This window comes from Nycticebus coucang, chromosome 2 (genome assembly GCF_027406575.1).
Source record: "Nycticebus coucang isolate mNycCou1 chromosome 2, mNycCou1.pri, whole genome shotgun sequence".
NCBI lineage: Eukaryota > Metazoa > Chordata > Mammalia > Primates > Lorisidae > Nycticebus > Nycticebus coucang.
This window is the reverse complement of record NC_069781.1, coordinates 26,268,274-26,288,643: the sequence shown is the minus strand read 5'-3', so window position 1 is coordinate 26,288,643 and position 20,370 is coordinate 26,268,274. Positions and strand designations below refer to the sequence as shown.

Sequence of the window (20,370 nt, the reverse complement as noted above, 5' to 3'; positions counted from 1 at the left end):
CGCCTCATATTTGCAGAGGATTAAATGCTGCCGTGTTTGCTGTGTGCCAGGCTTTCTGCGCAGACACGGGTAGTTACTGGTGTGATTATGGCAGCAGGAGGAGCGCATCTTCTCCCTGGCCGCATTGTAGTACCATCCCCAGCGGCATTGTTGTTTCCTGGACCCTTTCAGCGCTGTCCACCGCTGGCCCCTCGGTGCCGCGTTCCCTGCACCATTGTAGTTGCTCAGTCATTTGTAGGCTGAATGCAACACAGGGCAGTCTGTGTGCAGTGGAGTGCTTTGGGATCAAAAAAAGCGTCACACAAGAGGTGACAGTTGAAAGGAGTCAAGCTTTAAAGAGTGAATAAAAGTTTGGAAAGAGAGATTAAGAAGGCAGCGTTTTGAGGAGAGGGGATAGCCCTGGTGCAAAGTGTGGGAGGATACAGAGTGTCTGGGAATGGAGAGCTATTTCTTTTTTTTTTTTGTAGAGACAGAGTCTCACAGCCGTGGCCTCACACAGCTCACAGCAACCTCCAACTCCTGGGCTTCAGCGATTCTCTTGCCTCAGCCTCCCGAGTAGCTGGGACTACAGGCGCCCGCCACAACACCCGGCTATTTTTTGGTTGCAGTTTGGCCGGGGCCGGGTTTGAACCCGTCACCCTCGGTGTATGGGGCCGGCGCCTTACCGACTGAGCCACAGGCGCCCGGAGAGCTATTTCTTTATGGAGGCATTGTCCATTGGGGGATCAGCGGGGTTGCCAGAGCTTGTGAGGTCATCCGCGCACTGTTCTTGAAGATCATTACGCAAGGTCTCTGCGTTTGAACTTTTATCTAAAGACAGTTGGCCAGTGAGGGGATATAGGCAAGAGCGATAGGATCATATTTTGTAGATTAAAAGGAGTATTTTTGGCTGCAGTGTGAGAAGACTGCATTGAAGAAGCCTGTACTAAGGTTGAGAGGTTTTTAGGAAATAAAGGCACCAGAATTTGGTTATTAAGTGGAAGAAAGGAGGAGGAGAAATGTGAGAGTCAAATATGAGATCAGCCGGCTGGGCGCCTGTGGCTCAAGCAGCTAAGGCGCCAGCCACATACACCAGAGCTGGCGAGTTCAAATCCAGCCTGGGCCTGCCAAACAACAGTGACAGCTGCAACCAAAAAATAGCCAAGCGCTGTGGCGGGCGCCTGTGGTCCCAGCTCCTTGGGAGGCGGAGGCAGGAGAATCGCTTCAGCCCAGGAGTTGGAGGTTGCTGTGAGCTGTGATGCCATGGCAACAGCTTGAGGCTCTGTCTCAAAAAAAAAAAAATGAAATCAGCCTTTTGAGTTGAGATACTGGTGAGAAATGTGTGTCATTGAAAGTAGGCAGACAAGGTGATGTTAAACAGGTTTGTAATGGGGAGTCCCCTTGTAACAGTGGGTCTGTTATGTTATTTTGTGTGTATGTGTGTCGCCCCTGGTGGAGTGCACTGGCATCACAGTTCACAGCAGCCTCTAACTCTGGGGCTCAAGTGATTCTCTTGCCTCAGCCTCCGGAGTAGCTGGGACTACAGACGTGAGCTACGGGCCTCCGTGGGCCTTTTCTGATAATTTTTGCTTATGAGTAGTAGTATTGAGTTTGAAGCAACTGTTCCCTTGCAGGATATCTTTTTAACCTTTCATTAATCCCTCAGCTTTTGATTTATAAAGAAAATTGGTCTTAGGGCCAGGCACTGTAATCCTAGCTAGCACTCTGGGAGGCCGAGGTGGGTGGATTGCCTGAGCTCACCAGTTTGATGCCAGCCTGAGCCACAGCCAGACCTCATCTCTAAAAATAGCCAGGTGTTGTGGCATCCCAGCTACTTGGGAGGCTGAGGCAAGAGAATCGCTTGAGCCCAAGAGTTTGAGGTTGCTGTGAGCTATGACTGTACGGCACTCTACTGAGGGCAACAAAGGAGACTCTGTCTCAAAAAAAAAAAAAAAGAAAGAAAAAAATTGTTTGGAATATTATTCAGCCATAAAAAATGGAGACTACATCCTTTGTATTAACTTGGATGGAAGTGGAAGACATTATTCTTAGTAAAGCATCACAAGAATGGAGAAGCATGAATCCCATGTACTCAATTTTGATATGAGGACAATTAATGACAATTAAGGTCACAGTGGGGGTGGGAGAAGGGGAGAGCAGAGAGAGAAAGAAGGAGGGAGTAGTGGAGAAAGGAAGAGCAGAGAGAGGGAAGGAGGGAGGGGGTTGGGCCTTGGTGCCTGCCACACCTTCTGGGGGCAAGACAGGATTGCAAGAGGGACTTTGCCTAACAAATGCAATCAGTGTAACCTGATTTATTGTACCCTCAAAGAATCCCCAACAATAAAAAAAAAATAATAATGAAAGAAAAAATTGTTCTTTTAATGTAGTTAAGTAGGGTCCTCCTAGGCTTCTGAGGATATATGTATGAATCTATATATCTGAACCAAACCAATAGGGTTAACAACAATTGGTGTCACTTATTTAACACTTTATTATTTCTTTTTGACAGTTTCCGGAAGACTATCAAGTGAATTCCTGGAACTTTGATATTTTGCTGTGTATAGTGCCTGCTGGTGGACTGTACTGATACTCAGCTAGACTCTAAAGGGGTCTGCCTTCCTGTTCGTGATACACAGTGCAGGCTGTAGTGCCCTTGAACAAGATGACAGCCATCTCGTCAGACCCTGAAACTCTGGCCTGGGGTGAACAAAACGAAGTCCTAAGAATGGACACTTCTGAGAACCAAGAAGCTGTTTCAAGAGGAAACACTGTTGACCCCGAGTCTTTCAGACAGAGGTTCAGATGGTTTCGTTACTCAGAAGTAGCTGGGCCCAGGAAAGCCCTGAATCAACTCTGGGAGCTCTGCATTCAGTGGCTGAGACCAGACATTCACACGAAAGAACAGATGTTAGAGCTTTTGGTGTTTGAGCAGTTCCTCACCAGTTTGCCTGGGGAGATCAGAATTTGGGTAAAGTCACAACATCCTGAGAGTAGTGAGGAAGTGGTGACCTTAGTAGAGAATTTGACCCGGATGGTTGAAGAAAAAGGTGAGATTTAGGATGGAGGGAGGAGGTGGGAGAAATCACCTCAGAGTTTGAAAGTAAATTGAAAAGAAAGCAATTTACTGCTAAGTCTAAGTTTTGGAATTGGGACTGGGTTTGAATTGACCTTGCTATTTACTGTGTGATTTGGGGCAAGTTAGGTAGCTTCTCAGAATTTAAATATTTCCATCTGTGGAAAGGAAATACCATCTTTTCTATAGTTTTCTTATAAAGGTTAAATAAGGTATAATATGTGGTGGATGCTCAAGAAATATTAATTTCTTTTCCTTCCCCTTGAAGAACACAGGAGAGAAAGAAGTTATTTGTGAAAGTGTTTGGAGTCATAAGCATCTCAATAAGTCTAGGCCTCAGCGTCTAGCTCCAGTGTACGTACCAGCAAATTGCTAGAACAGGGCCATCCTGTGTGTGCATTGATGGAAATGTATTTTGCACTGTTTTCCAATTCAAATTAAGCACATGAAAGATGGCTAGTGCAAATAAGGAACTGGTTAACATCTACCCTGTTTTTATAGTGCAACTCCGCAGTCTTAGGGGAAGAACAACTGAGTTATACAAGGTGGCCATAAAGTTCATCTGTTTTTGTTTTTGTGTTTTTTTTTTAATTTTTAATTGCACATGATCTTTATAGCCACCCTGTATTTTTTTTTTTTGAGACAAAGTTTTACTGTGTCGCCCTCAGTAGAGTGCTGTGACATCACAGCTCTCACAGCAACTTCAAACTCTTGGGCTTAAGCGATTCTCCTGCTTCAGCCCCTGAGTAGCTAGGACTACAGGCGCCCACCACAATGCCTGGCTTTTTTAGAGACAAGGTCTCACTCTGGCTCAGGCTGATCTCAAACTTGTGAGCTCAGGCAGTCCACCTGCTTCGGCCTCCCAAGTGCTGGGATTACAGGCACTAGCCAGTGCACCCGGCCAAATTATGGTGTTTTATTTTACTTTTTTTTTTTTTTGAGACAGAGTCTTACACTCTCACCCTTGGTAGAGTGTTACAGGTCACAGCAACCTCCAGCTCTTGGGCTTAGGCGATTTTCTTGCCTCAGCTTCCTAAGTGCTCGCCACAACGCCCGGCTATTTTTTGTTGCAGTTTGGCTGGGGCCAGGTTTGAACTTGCCACCGTTGGTATGTGGGGCCAGCGCCCTACACCTTTAGCCACAGGCGCTGCCCAAGCGGAGGCCTTTTTAATAAAGAATTGCTGTCTAGCATTCTGTAAGGTAGAGTTTCCTTAATCTCTTTTTTCTCTTTGATTACATAATTCTAATTCTTAATTTTTATTTGCCTGTCTTAATAAAGCTGTCTAAAATTTTTGTTACTATAAGATAACATGTGATTTGAAAAATAGTTTTCCCTTATTTGAAAAAGAAGCTGGTGGTGACATCTGAGGGTATTTAATACTTTTAGTGCATGTGAGTTCAGGTACTGCTTTTTGTCTTTAGGAATTTGTTGGTGATCCCAGAGGTAGAGTCTGTTCTTGAGACTAGCTTTGTGCTTTAATTCAGTACCTAACTTTTGAGTGACTTGAGGCTAGGAAGAATGAAAAAAACAAATTAACAGATAAAAGGAATATGCTGTTTCACTTTAATACATCTTTTAAGTTAGAAATATTTCAAAGCTCACCGTGCAAATTAGTTTAAAACTGAAGGTATATGGAATGAAAAAAAATCAGTTTTCGTGAACTTAGGAATTGAGAAGATTTTTATTTGCAATAGGGTAAAAAGCCTGGGTTTTCTTAAGAAACCAGCTATTCTGTTTCAAAGAGTGGAGAAACTTTGTTTCTTTTGACCTTTTTATCCAGATGGGCTCACTGTTCTTTTAACCCATGTAATTTCCCAGGTGACTGGAGCTGTAAGAGTATCTTTTGTTAAAATATTTGGCCTTTTGTCCTTGGTTCCTGAAACAGCTACCAAATAGCTGCAAGAGCTGTAAGGGGGAAAGGCAGTCTTTTTGTTATTTAGAACAAGTGCCTTTTAACCCAGACTTGGAATTTATGTTAATGAGGTGAGTTTTTGGACAATCCCTAGATAATGGTTGGATGCGGGGACTGGTTGCCAGGGAAACCAAACTGGTGTTTTGAGGGTTGGAACTCAGCCCCACCTCCCACCGTCCGCCTAGGAGAGAGGGACTGAAGGTTGAATTGATCAAAAGTAGTCAGTGATCTAATCAATCTTACCTGTGTATGAAGCTTCGATAAAAACCCCAAAGGGCAGTGTTGGTGAGAGTGTCGGGATACCTGAACAGGTGGAGGTTCCAGGGGTTGATATGCCTAGAACAGGCATAAGAAAGCCAGCCCCCTTGCCTCTTTCCAGATGCCTTGCCCTATGTATGAGTCTGTCAACCTAAAATAATCAAAAGGCTTGGGATCTAGTGAGAAGAAATCATTCAACCAGGGACATACCCACACCAGAGAATTGTGATTTGAGTGCTCCCAATGTGGGGGAAAGCAAAGATGGTCTATATAGGCAAAAGGGCTGAACAGAATTACATTTTCTTTTTTTTGGAGACAGTCTCAAGCTGTCGCCCTGGGTAGAGTGCTGTGGCGTCACAGCCACAGCAACCTCAAACTTTTGGGCTCAATCTGTTCTCTTGCCTCGGCCTGCCAAGTAGCTGGGACTACAGGCACCCACCAGAATGCCTGCCTCATTTGTTGTTGTTGTCATTGTGTTAGCTGGCCTGGGCCAGGTTCAAACCTGCCAGCCTTGGTGTATGTGGCCAGTGCCCTACCCACTGAGCTACGGGCACTGCCTGGGGGTTCTCGCTTTTTTTGCTCAGGCTGGTCTTGAACTCTTTTTTTTTTTTTTTTTTTGGTAGAGACAGAGTCTCACTATACTGCCCTCGGGTAGAGTGCCGTGGCGTCACACGGCTCACAGCAACCTCTAACTCTTGGGCTTATGCGATTCTCTTGCCTCAGCCTCCCAAGCAGCTGGGACTACAGGCGCCCGCCACAACGCCCAGCTATTTTTTGTTGCAGTTTGGCCGGGGCTGGATTTGAACCCGCCACCCTCGGCATATGGGGCCACCGCCCTACTCACTGAGCCACAGGCGCTGCCCGGTCTTGAACTCTTAAACTCAAGCTATCCACCTGCCTCGGCACTCCCAGAGTGCCAGGATTACCCAGCTGGCCAGAATTACATTTTTCATACAGAAGCTAAAATGCAGGTATAAGATACAATTGGTTACTATTGATTACATTCTAAGTAGGTTGCTTAACATTTTATTGTAAAGAAGTAACAATCACAAGGGTCTCTTGTCTCCAACTTTAATTAGTCTAGATTTGAATGAAGAACAGAGAATCTAGTTAATGTATAGCATCTCAACACAAAAGTCAGGAAGCAGCATGTACAAGAAAGATACCCTGGTATGTGGGTCAGTTTCCAGGGCTTAACTTTTCTCCTTGGCATAATAAATTTGGAAGATCCTGAAATTTTATTTTATTTATTTATTTTTTAGAGACAGAGTTTCACTCCCTTCCCCTCCATAGAGTGCTGTGGCATCATAGTTCACAGCAACCTTCAGCTCTTGGGCTTAGACTATTCTCTTGTCTCAGCCTCCCAGTAGCTGGGACTACAGGCGCCCACCACAATGCCCGGCTATTTTTTGTTGCAGTTTGGCCAGGGCTGGGTTTGAACCCACCACCCTTAGTATATGGGGCTGGCAGCCTACTCACTGAGCCACAAGCGCCACCTGAAATTTTATTTTATTTTTACACATCTCTCCATTTGGCCATTCATCTGTATCCTTTGCAATATCCTTTATTTATTTATTTATTTATTTATTTATTTTTATTTTTTGGCCGGGGCTGCGTTTGAACCCACCACCTCTGGCAAATGGGGCTGGCGCCTTACTCCTTTGAGCCACAGGGCCACCCTGCAATATCCTTTATGATAAACCAGTAAATGTAAGTAAAGTGTTTCTGAGTTTTGTGAGCCACACTAGCAAATTATTAGAACTTTAGAGGGAGTCGTGGGAACCATTATTTGTAGTTAGTTGGGGAGAAGTTTGGGAGGTCTAGATTTGAGACTGGCATCTGAAGTAAGGGGCAATATTCGAGGGACTGAGCCCTTCCCCTGTGGTATCTGATGGTTGTCTCCCAGTCGATAGTATCAGAAATGAATTGAAGGAGAAGACACCTAGCTACTGTCTGCTGGAGATCTGCTCAGAACTATTTGCTTGCTATGGGGTGACACATCTGGGATCATAGAAGCATTCATTGTGTTAAGTGTATACATTTCCCCTATGTATCTCAAAATACATATATATAAAGATTTTTAGCTTGGGGAATTCATTTGAAAGATGGGACTGTTTTCCACCCCTTCTTTCTAGATCCGGTCTCTCAAGATTCTGCCCTCTCCGAGAAAGAGAACCCAGAAGAAGGTAGAATGGTTGCTGTTCCTCCAGATACTGAGTCCTGTGTAAGTTTCCTTCCACTGGTTGTCATTCATAAGTGAATACTTAACTGAGTGCCTACTGAGTGGTATACAGATAGAAAAAGACTTAAGACAGTCTCCATTTCAAGGAATTTACACCTCATTTTGCACGTGCAATTTTTTTCAGTTTGCAGACTATATCACAAGTCTGACTTTAAAAACATTTACTAATGGCTCGGTGCCCATAGCACAGTTTGAACCCAGCCCAGGCCAGCTGGACAACAGTGACAACTGAAACAGAAAAATAGCCAGGCATTGTGGTAGGCGCCTGTAGTCCCAGCTACTAGGAGGCCAAGGCAAGAGAATCACTTAAGCCCAGGAGTTGGAGGTTGCTGTGAGCTATGATGCCACGGCATCCTACTGAGGGCGACATAGACTCCATCTAAAAAAAAAAACAACCTTTTTTTACTAAAATTCAATAATTACCTTTAATAAAATTAGTCAAATGGAAATGGAATTGTATTTTCCTTCTTTTTTCTTTTTTTGAGACACAGTCTCACTATGTCACCCTTGGTAGAGTGCTGTGGCATCACAGCTCACAGCAACCTCCAATTCTTGGGCTTAAGCGATTCTCTTGCTTCAGCCTCCCAAGTAATAGGAGCTGGGAATACAGGCGCCCACCACAATGCCCGGCTATTTTTTTTGTTGCAGTTGTCATTGTTGTTTATCAGGTTCGGGCCAGGTTCGAACCTGCTGCACTTGGTGCATGAAGTGGCCAACGTTATAACCACTGTGCGTGGGCACCTGGAATTATATATTTTCTTAACATGATAAAGAACATCTCCATGCTCAATGCCCATAGTTCAGTGAGTAGGGCTTCAGCCACATACACTGAAGCTGGCAGTTTCAAGCCTGGCCTGGGCTAGCTAAACAACAATGACAACAATAATAAAAAAATAGCTGGGCATTGTGGCGGGCGCCTATGTTCCTAGCTACTTGGGAGGCTGAGGCAAGAGAATTGCTTAAGCCCAAGAGTTAGAGGTTGCTGTGATCTGTGACACCATGGCACTCTACCGAGGGCAACAGAGTGAAACTCTGTCTCAAAAAAAAAAAAAAAGAACATCTCCAGCTGGATAATGGATAAAAGGCAGTCCTCACAATGTTAGTAAGAAAATGAAAATGTCTAGCCTTACTGCAATTCATCAGTATTCTGACTATTCTAGCCAATGCAGTAAAATAAGAAAAAATGCAATGTAAGTATTGTATGAATGAGGGAAGTACAAAAGAACCTCCATAGTTGACCACCTCTTTAAGTTGACCTGATTTCATAGACTAAACATGCACCACATGTACATATCAGTACAGCAGGCCTAGTTCCTTATGTTGACCAGTTTGTTACAGTCCTTTGGGTCGTCAACTTACAGAGGTTCTACGATATATATATATGTGTTTTGCAGATATTGTCTATGTGGAAAACCTTACAGAAACAACATTACTGAAATTCACGTGGTAGTTGGGAAAGGCAATTTACCAATCAATAATTACCAGATAGGAAAAAAAGTCTTAATTCATACTATAGTGAATTATGCTATGCTAGGCCAACAGTGGCTGCAAAAAATATACTTACTTCCTAATGCCTGGAACCTCTGAATGTTACTTCATTTGAAAGAAGTAACATTTGGAGGTAAAGTTGAAGGGTTTTTTGATTAAAGTTAAGGATTTTAAGATGAGGGATTTATCCTGGATCAGAAGTGAGCACTAAAGGCAGGGGTAGATTGAACACACAAAGAGGAAGAAGTAAAGTTAGGCAGTGTTTGGAGTGATAAGGCCAAAGAGGGATGCTGGCAGCTACCAGCAGCTGAAAGAAGCAAGGAATAGATTTCCCCCTGAGCACCTGAAGGTAGTGCACCATTGCCAACACATTGCTCTCAGACTTCTGGCCTCTGGAACTATGAGGGCTTAAACCTCTGTTGTTTTAAGCCACCATGGTTATTATAATTTGTAAAGGCACCCACAGGAAGCTAATACAAGTGGCAGTAACCATTCTACATGACTGCTTCTCAGAAAGCCATAGAGAGGATTTTATAGAAAGTGTATTTTAGGGGTGGCACCTGTGACTCAAAGGAGTAGGGTGTCAGCCCCATATGCCGGAGGCGGTGAGTTCAAACCCAGCCCTGGCCAAAAACTGCAAAAAACAAAAGAAAAAAGAAAGTGTATTTTAATGGGTCAGTATGCTTGGTTGTAACTATGGAGTAATTGCAAGTTTGAGTATGTTATTGAACACAGATTCTCTTTGATTGTGATAGGAAATAATTGCTGCATGTAATTGGAAGGTAACATGTCAAATAGAGTTGCTGATATTCTTACATATTTAATTATTACGCTGTAGTTAGCTTATGTTAGATCTGCAAACTTGGGATTTGGGAATGTAACTTGTACCTTCCTTTAATATTTTTGCTAATATTAATCTTAGAAATCAGTGCATTAAGAGGGACTTGATCAATGTTAGACACCGCAGAGGATTCTCATACAGTATTTTACACCAGAGACTGAATGGGAAAGGCAGGGATTGTGTAAAGCTCTTCCTATGGGTTACATGTAACAGTCATACAACAGCTATGTTATAGCTTACTTAGGAATTCTTAAAAAATTGAAGGCTATCGATCAAACCCTTTCTTTTAAATCCTACCTGCTTCTCTGAATCCTTGGGTCTATTTGGAAATAATCCAACAGCAAACCATGCTGTTTGGTGTTCTAGGAACCCATGACATTAAAGGATGTGATTATGAGCTTTTCCAGAGGAGAGTGGAAGAAGCTGGAGCCTTCTCAGAAGGAGCTATATCAGGAAGTGCTACTGGAAAACTTCGAAAACCTAGAATTTCTGGGTAAAACTATCTCTTAATTATCTAGCATTTAAGCTGGGTATTTTTTTGTCCTCTTTTTAAGAAAGATAAGTGCTACATCTAAAGTACTGTTGTGGCTGGACATGTAGGCACTAATATGACTGATTCTAAAATGGGTCCTAAAAATATGCTTTTCTGTATCATTTCCTTAAAAAAAAAAGGTCTTTGTTGAATTGGAAATGTGGAACATCATTTTGCTGTCATCAGTGCTATACCTTCCCCTGTTTTCTCCTCAAATTCTAGTATTGATGTCTGTGTATTTGAAACCATCTTTTAGCTTCCCTGGAGAACCGGAGGCTATGTATGGATGTTGAGAAGTCTTTGTTCTATGCATAAATAGCCAGTTTTCATTGTTTTCTCCATGAGCAGGCTTTCCAGTTTCCAAACTAGATTTGCTTTCCCAGCTAAAGTGGAGTGAACTGCCATGGCTGCTGGCAAAAGAAATCTCAAAAGGCTCCAGACCAGGTAAGAAGCTGGTGCAAAGTAGATAAGGAAATGAAAACCATTTTTTACCAACTCTGTTGGGAAGAATCTTTGAAACGTTGAGTGGGCTAGGTGTTAAAATTTAAAGATGATTAGGATTGAGTCCTTGCCTTGGGATGTTGTGTTGTTTTGTTTTGTTTTTGAGATAGTCTGACTCAGTTGCCCAGGCTAGAGTGCCATGGCATCAGCCTGGCTCACAGCAACTGCAAACTCTTGGCACCAAGTGATCCTCACACCTCACCCTCCTGAGTATCTGGAACTACAGGTGCCTGCCAGAAGGCCTGGCTAATTTTTCTGTTTTTAGTATAGATGGGGTTTTACTCTTGCTCAGGCTGATCTCAAGTTCTTGAGCTCAAGTGATTCCCCCCTGCCTTGCCCTCCCTGAGTGCTAAAATTACAGGCGTGAGCCCCTGCACCCATCCCGGAATGTTCATTTTAGACAACATTGGTTTGGATCTGACATATTTAGCCATACATGGGATTTACTGGGAAAACTTCCAGTGAAGGAAAACAGGGAGGTAGCTGGATAAAGCTAGGAGACCTGTCGGAGCATGTTGCCGGTCTAACCCCTGTAAATGAGAGGGAAGGAAGGCAGATCCGCTAGGAAGAGTCTTAGACTAAAGTGCAGTTCTAACAAAGTTTAGACCAAAAGGAATCCCTCAGTCATAGTCACCTGTCAGAAGAGTCCTGCGTCTTACAGAAAGAGGTCTGCCTAAGTATCCCTATACTTCATCATTAACTAGGAGCAGCCTGTAGGTGTCAGGTAATCACCCCATGCACAGATGTGAGAGGCACATATTTATGAACTCTGCGGGGACAGATACCAAAACTACAAAAAGTGGTAATGATGTGATGCATAATATAATGGCGTGTCTAAGGAGCAATGGAAATACAGGAGCAAAGATTTAATTAGCATTTGAGTTGAATCTTTTTCTATTTGTTTTTTGATACAGAGTCTCACTTTGTTACCCTTGGTAGAGTGCTGTCACCTCACAGTTCACAGCAACCTCAAACTCCTGGGCTTAAGTGATTCTCTTGCTTCAACCTCCCAAGTAGCTGGGACTACAGGCGCCTGCCACAATGCCCAGTGCCTGGCTATTTTTAGAGATGAGGTCTCACTCTGGCTCAGGTTGGTCTCAAACCTATGAACTCAGGCAGTCCACCTGCCTGGGCCTCCCAAGTGCTGGGATTACAGGCGTGAGCCACCAGGCCAGGCTGTTTGTGTAAGTTTTGGTAAATTTTAACTTTTTTTTTAGAGACGGAGTCTCACTTTGTCACCCTGGGTAGAGTGCCATGGCGTCACAGCTCACAGCAACCTCCAGCTCTTGTGCTTAGCCGACTCTCTTGCCTCAGCCTCCCAAGTAGCTGGGACTACAGGCACCCACCACAACGCCCGGCTCTTTTTTTTTTTTGTTGCAGTTTGGCTGGGGCTGGGTTTGAACCCGCCACCCTTGGTATATGGGGCCGGTGCCCTACTCCCTGAGCCACAGGCATTGCCCAAATTTTAATGTTGTATGATAGATGCATCTACTTTATGGTAGTAAGTGACAAAAATAGATTAATATCTACATATGTTTTATGCATTCATATTACATTTTTCTTAATTTTTTTGGTATTTCTAAGCTACATAGTTTGCAAGCTTTTTCATATTGTCACAAATCTCCAAAAATTTTCCAATAAATTTATTGAAAAAAATCCACGTATAAGTGAATTCTTGCAGTTCAAAGCTATAGTGCTCAAGGATCAACTATAATTATTTAAATAAGAGACAACAGTTTTATTATGTTTATGTAGGATTTTGGAAAGTAATTCCAAAAATGAATTCTAAAAGTGTTTTCAGTAATTCTAGCAGGATTAGTAAAAATGTATACCTCTCCAAAGAAGCTCTGTAAATAAAGCATCATGTAGATGTATTTAAAAGTCATTTACAACATACTGGAGAAAAAGGTTTTTTTTTTGTTTTCTGTTTGTTTGTTTTTTGAGACACTCTCACTCTAGCACCCTGAGTAGACTGCCATGGCATCATAGCTCACAGAAACCTCAAACTCCTGGGCTCAAGAGATCTTCCCTCAGTTTATCTATTTTCAGTAGAGACAGGGTCTTGCTGTTGTTCAGGCTGGGCTGGAACTTCTGAGCTCAAGCAGTCTACTTGCCTCAGCCTTCCGTAGTGCTAGGATTATAGTTATGAGGCACTGCACCTGGCCTGGAAAAAACGTTTTTGATAGACAAAGCAGTGTCAGTGGTCATAGCCTATAAAAAGCTCAGGCATACCCGGGCGTTGTGGTGGGCGCCTGTAGTCCCAGCTACTTGGAAGACTGAGGCAAGGGGATCACTTGAGCCCAAGAGTTTGAGGTTGCCACCGCACTCTACCAGGGCAAGAAAGTGAGACTGTCTCAAAAAAAAAAAAAAAAAAAAAATTCATGCAAATAAAGAACACTAAATGTGTTGGAAAAAATGGCCAAAGAACCTGAGGCAATAACTGACAAAGTTTGTAATTTGAATAGCTTATGAACATGAAACAAATGTTTAAACTCACTGGTCGACAATGAAATACACATTTAAAATAGCAGTACTATTTTTTTATATATTATTTTATTTTATTTTATTTTTTTACCTTTTTTTTTGGAGGCAAAAAAAATAAATACTCTGTCGCCCTCAGTAGACCGTGGCGTCACTTGCCTCAGCCTCCTAAGTAGCTGGGACTGTAGGTGCCTGCCACAACGCCCAACTATTTTTTGTTGCAGTTGTCATTGTTTAGCTCGGTTCAAACCCCCTAGTCTCTATATGTGCCTGACACTGTAACCACTGTGCTGATTGCCAAGCCAACAGTACTATTTTTTCCCGAGTCAAATTTACAAAGAATTAAACAACAGTCATTTGGGGCAGCACCCGTAACTCAGTGCGTAGGGCGCTGGCCACATACACCAAGGCTGGTTGGTTCGAACCTGGTCCAAAACCACAATAATAACTGCAACAACAACAAACCATAGCCGGGCATTGTGGTGGGTGCCTGTAGTCCCAGGTACTTGGGAGGCTGAGGCAAGAGAATCACTTATGACCAAGAGTTTGAGGTTGCTGTGAGCTGTGACACCACGGCACACTACCCAGGGTGACAGCTTGAGACTCTGTCTCAAAAAACAAGAACGAAGGGCGGCGCCTGTGGCTCAGTCGGTAAGGCGCCAGCCCCATATACCGAGGGTGGCGGGTTCAAACCCGGCCCCGGCCAAACTGCAACCAAAAAATAGCCGGGCGTTGTGGCGGGCGCCTGTAGTCCCAGCTACTCGGGAGGCTGAGGCAAGAGAATCGCTTAAGCCCAGGAATTGGAGGTTGCTGTGAGCTGTGTGAGGCCACGGCACTCTACTGAGGGCCATAAAGTGAGACTCTGTCTCTACAAAAAAAAAAAAAAACAAGAATGAAGAATAGTCTTTTTTTTTTTTTTTTTTTTTGGCCGGGGCTGGGTTTGAACCCACCACCTCCAGTATATGGGGCTGGCGCCCTACTCCTTGAGCCACAGGCGCCGCCCGAAGAATAGTCATTTTGTCAGAGAAGCATACTGTTTGTCATGTATTGTGGACAATTTTTTTTTTTTTTTTTTTCAGTTTTTGGCCCGGGCTGGGTTTGAACCTACCACCTCTGGCATAAGGGGCCGGCCCCTTACTCCTTTGAGCCACAGGCGCTGCCCATTTGTCATGTATTGTGCAAGGGGATATACCCTTTCTGCTCTTTGTTGTAGTAATTCTTCTGTGACTCCTTTCTGAGGAAGTATTTATTATTTGATAAGCATTCAATAAGGGAATGACTAAACTATAATATATCTGTATGATGGATTATCAGGTTGAATTCATCTTTATGAAGAATTGGCAATGAGATGAGATAATTTCTTTTTTATTTTTTTTTATTTATTAATAGTTTATTTATCACTCATATTCATAGCTCAGGAACACGGGTCAGTGACAAACGTCTATGTTAATCAGCCCAAAGAAATTCTTTATATTCCAAAATTACTTTACGCTCTGAAAGACACCAGCCTTCCTCATCTCCTCAAAATATTTCACAGAATCATAATTTCTGTAGAAATCTGCATATGCCTTCTTTCTTGGTTCAGCCACAGCATACTTATAGAAAGCTGCAACCTCCAGGGATACATAAATGCTCCAAAAATGTGAATCTGCAGGCGCCTGGCCAAGAGGCCGCGCATCTGAGGTTTGGCCAAAGCACTGGAAGCCATGGTAGTCACTGTTCTTGATGGGTATGCCAACCTGAACGCGTCCTTCCTGGCTCGAGATGAGATAATTATAAACAAAAAATGACAGTGCACATTATAAATACAGCTTTTGTATTCTAAAATATACAGAAAAACTTTTGAAAGAAAATACACAGAATTTTTAACATTGGTTAACTTCTGAGTAAAAGGATTTTGAATGATTTTGTATTTTATGCTTAAAAAAGTAGTTTATAAAAGTGACAGTGTAATCTCTTGGTTAAAAGTCAGGATGAATAAAGTGATTAATGAAATTGAAGTTCTGAGAAAAACGCAGTGAATATATGGTACTGGAGAATGCTCTTCAGAGATTATGAGACTTCAGACCGAGGCCCTGTCAAATACGATTGTTTGTGATGGTAAAGGTGCGGTGGAAATGCATTCTTAGCTAGTAGAAAGTTTTAAGACCAAAAGAATATGAAATGCTGGGCGGCCCCTGTGGCTCAAGGAGTAGGGTGCCGGTCCCATATGCCGGAGGTGGTGGGTTCAAACCCAGCCTTGGCCAAAAACCAAAAAAAAAAAAAAAAAAAGAATATGAAATGCTGCAGTGTAGGAGGGACAGCAAAGGAATGCCAGAGTAGCGTATCCTTAAGATTGATAGGGATTGGGTGCAGTGACTCACACTTGTAATCCTAACACTGTGGGAGGCTGAGGCAGATGGATCGCCTGAGCTCAGGAGTTTGAGACCTGCCTGAGCAAGAGTGAGACCCTGTCTCTACTAAAAATAGAAAAACTAGCCAGGCATTGTGGGGGGCACCTGTAGTCTCAACTTCTTGAGAAGCTGAGGCAAGAGGATCTCTTGAGTCTAGTAAGAGATTGAGGCTAGTTTGGTGCCCGTAGTTCAGTGCTTAGGGCACCAGCCGCATACACTGGGGCTGGCAGGTTTGAACCCGGTCCAGGCCTATTAAACAACAATGACAATTGCAACAAAAAAATAGCGGGGTGTAGTGGTAGGAGCCTGTAATCTCAGCTACTCGGGAGGCTGAGGCAAGAGAATCACTTAAGCCCAAGAGTTTGAGGTTGCTGTGAGCTGTGGCGCCGGAGGCACTCTGTTGAGGGCAACAAAATGAGACTGTCTCAAAAAAAAAGATTGAGGTTGCTGTAAGCTGTGATGATGCCCTTGCACTCTACTCAGAGCAACAGAGTGGAACTCCGTCTCAAAAAAAAGATTGATAGAGCCAGATTGTGGCAACTTTTGAAAGTCTGGCATAGATGGTACTGTATTCCTGTAATGTGGTTGATATTTTCAATAACATGGGTGCTGTTTGTCTGAAGAGACAGTTATAGGATAAGGATCAAAAGCATGGGCTTTGATGTTTAACTAGGTTACCAATCTGGCTCTGTCACTTAATATACCTGACCTTATAAATTCTTATGTCTAGTGGTTACAGCCATAAAATGGGGATAAGAAGACCTACTTTGTAGGGTTGTCATGAAGATTAAGTAGAATAATGCAAGTATAGTATTTGGTGTAAGATCTGGCATTTGAGGCTGGGCATGATGGCTCATGCCTATAATCTTAGCACTCTGGGAGGTGAAGGTAGGTAAATCCCCTGAGCTCGGGAGTTTGAGACCAGTCTGAGCAAGAGTAAGATCCTTTCTCTACTAAAAAAAATTAAAAAAAAAGAGAAAAAAAATAGGCAGACGTAGTGGTACACATCCATAGTCTCAGCCACTAGGGAGGCCGAGGCAAAAGGATCACTTTTGAGTCCAAATGATTAAGGTTGCTGTAAGCTATGATGCCACGGCACTCTACCCAGGGTGAAAGAGGGAGACTGTCTAAAACATAAAGATTAGGCTTAGTACCTGTAGCTAAAGCGGCTAAGGCACAGGCCAACATACACCAGAGCTGGTGGGTTCGAATCCAGCCCAGACCTGCTAAACAACAATGACAACTACAACCAAAAAATAGCCAAGTGTTGTGGTGGGCGCCTGTAGTCCCAGCTACTTGGGAGGCTGAGGCAAGAGAATCGCTTAATCCCAGGAGTTGGAGGTTGCTGTGAGCTGTGACACCACAGCACTCTACCCAGGGTGACAGCTTGAGGCTCTGTCTCAAAAAAGAAAAAAAAAGTAAAGATTTAAAAAAAAAAACACTTGGCATTTAGTAAGCATTCAATGAATGTTTGTACTATCATTGTTTGGAAAGAGAAAAATTTGGATGTAAAGAAAAGTTTTTTTTTTTAATCTTTTCTTTTTTTTTTTTCTTTTTTTTTTTGGTTTTTTGGCCGGGGCTGGGTTTGAACCCGCCACCTCCGGCATATGGGACCGGCGCCCTACTCCTTGAGCCACAGGCGCCGCCCTTTTCTTTTTTTTTTTTAATTGTTGTTGTTGCAGTTTTTGGCCGGGCCTGGGTTTGAATCCACCACCTCCAGTATATGGGGCTGGTGCCCTACTCTTTGAGCCACAGGCACCACCCCTAAAGAAAAGTTTTGAACCTGTTAACAGAAATTCAAAATGAGGATGGAGACTTATATCTCTACTTTAAGACATAAGCTTCTCGTCTTCCCCAAAGTTTTCCCTAATCCCTGTGCTATGTTTATCTTGTTTCTTCATATTTTTCTGTCCTTAGAGATTGGGTGTCACCCTGTCACTCTGGTTGAGGTATAAGGGCATGGTTGTAGCTCACTGCAACTTTGTCCTCCTGGACTCAATTCACCTTTCTGCCTCAGCTTCCTGAGTAGGTTAGCTCGGACTTCAAGCACTTGCTACCATGCCTGGCTAATTTTCTTTTATTTGTATATAGATGGCGTCTCGCTATGGTTGCTTAGGCTTCCTTAGCCTATTTTTTTAAAGCTCTATTTGAGAACCATCCAATTTGTAATTTGTATAGTCATTACTATCTGTATTTTGATTTCAGTACCAAATACAGCAGTGGCTTTTATCACAAACAGGAAACACTCTACTCATTTCTTTTAGAGTCTGAGCCTAGAGGTGAATTGATGGCATCTGGTGGAAATCAGGATGATGATGTGGGAAAATCAGCTTTAGATGAAATAATAGAAAAGTGTCTCAGGGATGATTCTAATGGCTTGATGGAAGACTTCTGGAAACGTCATGGCAAGTCGTTGGAGGTGCGTGGCAATCAGAGATTTTCAAAAGGAACAGTCCCACACAGGAAAACTCATGGAAGAGGCAACAAGGGTGAGGGATCCAAACCAGAAAGGAGCCCCTTTGGAAGTAATTTTAAAGAAACTTCAGAGATAATGAAACATCTGAGAACCTACTTAAGGAAAAAATCCCGGAGTTACCATGAAAACAAGAAACAGAAACCTTTCAGTTTCCATTCAGACCTTATTCTGAACCGCAAAGAGAAAACCACTGGGGAAAAGTCACGGAAATGTAATGAAAGTGGGAAAATCTTAAGTCATTCTTCATCTCTTGCTGAACATCAGAAACGTCAGAAGATTTTTTTGGGGGATAAGTCCAAGAAGTGTGTTAAGTGTGGTACAGTCTTTGTTCCAAGGTCATCTATTGCTAAGAGAAAAACCCCTATGTGTGAAAAATGCTGTCAAATTGCAGCCTCAAAGAAAAAAAAGGGAACTGTGACTGGAGACAAAACCCAAAAGTGTAGTAAATGTGGAAAAGTCTTTGGCTACAATTCCTCACTCCGCAAATATCAGGGAATTGACAGTGGAGAGAAACCCCCCCTGTGTAATGAATGTGGACAAACTTCTAGGGCTAGTTCATCACTCACAACATACACACCTTCTATGGAAGAGAAACCCTTCCAATGTGATGACTGTGGAAAAAGTTTCGCCCTGAGTGCCCACCTCATTAAACATCAGAGAATTCATACCGGAGAAAAACCCTTTAAATGTAATGACTGTGAGAAAGCCTTCAGTGACAGTTCATCTCTGATTCAACATCAGCGAATTCATACTGGGGAAAAACCCTATACATGTGTGGATTGTGGAAAATCCTTCAGTCATAGCTCATCCCTGTCCAAACATCAGAGAATCCATACTGGAGAGAAACCATATAAATGTGGTGAATGTGGAAAAGCCTTTAGACAGACCTCGTGCCTTACCCGGCATCAGAGAATTCACACTGGGGAAAAACCATATTTGTGTAATGATTGTGGAATGACTTTCAGCCATTTCACATCTGTCATTTATCACCAGCGACTTCATTCAGGAGAAAAACCCTACAAATGCAACCAGTGTGAGAAAGCCTTCCCTACCCATTCCCTTCTTAGTCGCCATCTGAGGATTCATACTGGTGTAAAACCTTACAAATGCAAAGAATGTGGGAAATCCTTTAGTCAGAGTTCATCTCTTAACGAACATCACCGAATTCATACTGGAGAGAAGCCCTATGAATGTAGGTTTTGTGGTGCCACCTTTAGTCGAAGCTCAATCCTTGTAGAACACAAGAAAATTCACACTGGAAGGAGATACTATCAGTGTAAACAGTGTTGGAAGACATACACAAGTAACGCAAACCTCATCAAACACCAGGAATCTCACTCTGCATAGTAATTCTGGGAATGTAGTAAGGGGGTAGGGGGATAGTTCCAACTGTCAGTGAAAACCTGGGATGTAAACCACTCACAACCTTGATCAGTAGCTGTAACTGAGTGAGGTGGCAGCTAGAGAAAATATTTTTCATATTCGCCCCTCATCAACGATGTCTGCTGTTGGCAAATAGTAATTAGGTTTGGTAAAGTCATGTGGAAAGTGAAGAAAATAGTATGAGTCGTGAAGTGATTCTGGACAGCCAAACTTGAATTTGAATAGCTTGTCTTCGAGGGATGTCTCTCCAACCTTCACCTTCCTCTACCATGTAGTGTGGTGGAAAGAACTTGACTGCAGTTAGTTAACTTGGGTTCTGTCCCAGTTTGCCAACCAGCACATTCTATAACCATGGACAAAGCATTTCATCTTTTGAATTTTGGTTTCTTTACTAGTAGAATGAAGGAGTGGGACTAATGGTCTCTTAAGTTTTTTTTTTTTTTTGCTGTCTCTGAAGCTGTGAAAACAAGTTAGTTTTGAATCATTGGGACTTTGAAGTTTCTGTAGTAGAAAATATAATCTCATTCAGATGCTGGACATCTGGTTTATTGAGAATGCATTGTACTTTTGAAATACTTGATGCAAGAATCCCTCAAATGCTGTAAATAGGGACAGGGTGGTGAAGCTCAAACCAATTTGCCTTCAGGAATGTTTTAATTGGGAAGACACCCCTGCCTTTTTTCTTTTTTTCTTAGGGCATTGGCTAAGGAGATTGGTAATTCAAAAAGTTAGCACCTGAGCCATTTCAGCTATGAGAGTAACAGTCCTAGGAAAATAGATTGGGGGTAGGGAAAAGGATAATGTGTGAAA

The 20,370-nt window shown here is 42.8% G+C and overlaps 1 protein-coding gene across 3 annotated transcripts in view; it reads left to right on the top strand.

Annotated features, from left to right (window-relative positions):
- The window catches only part of ZNF483 (zinc finger protein 483), a 47,662-nt gene that overhangs the window by 636 nt on the left and 26,656 nt on the right, over nucleotides 1-20,370 (top strand). For 2 of the 3 annotated variants that reach the window (XM_053565906.1, XM_053565907.1), the window contains exons 2-6: nucleotides 2,489-3,026; nucleotides 7,359-7,447; nucleotides 10,161-10,287; nucleotides 10,675-10,770; nucleotides 17,966-19,963. In XM_053565906.1, the coding sequence (XP_053421881.1) occupies nucleotides 2,642-3,026; nucleotides 7,359-7,447; nucleotides 10,161-10,287; nucleotides 10,675-10,770; nucleotides 17,966-19,524 (2,256 nt within the window). In that variant the 5' untranslated portion in view covers nucleotides 2,489-2,641 and the 3' untranslated portion in view covers nucleotides 19,525-19,963. Of the gene's footprint in view, nucleotides 1-2,488; nucleotides 3,027-7,358; nucleotides 7,448-10,160; nucleotides 10,288-10,674; nucleotides 10,771-17,965; nucleotides 19,964-20,370 lie in introns of those variants that run through there. The other variant, XM_053565909.1, reaches the window with a different exon arrangement.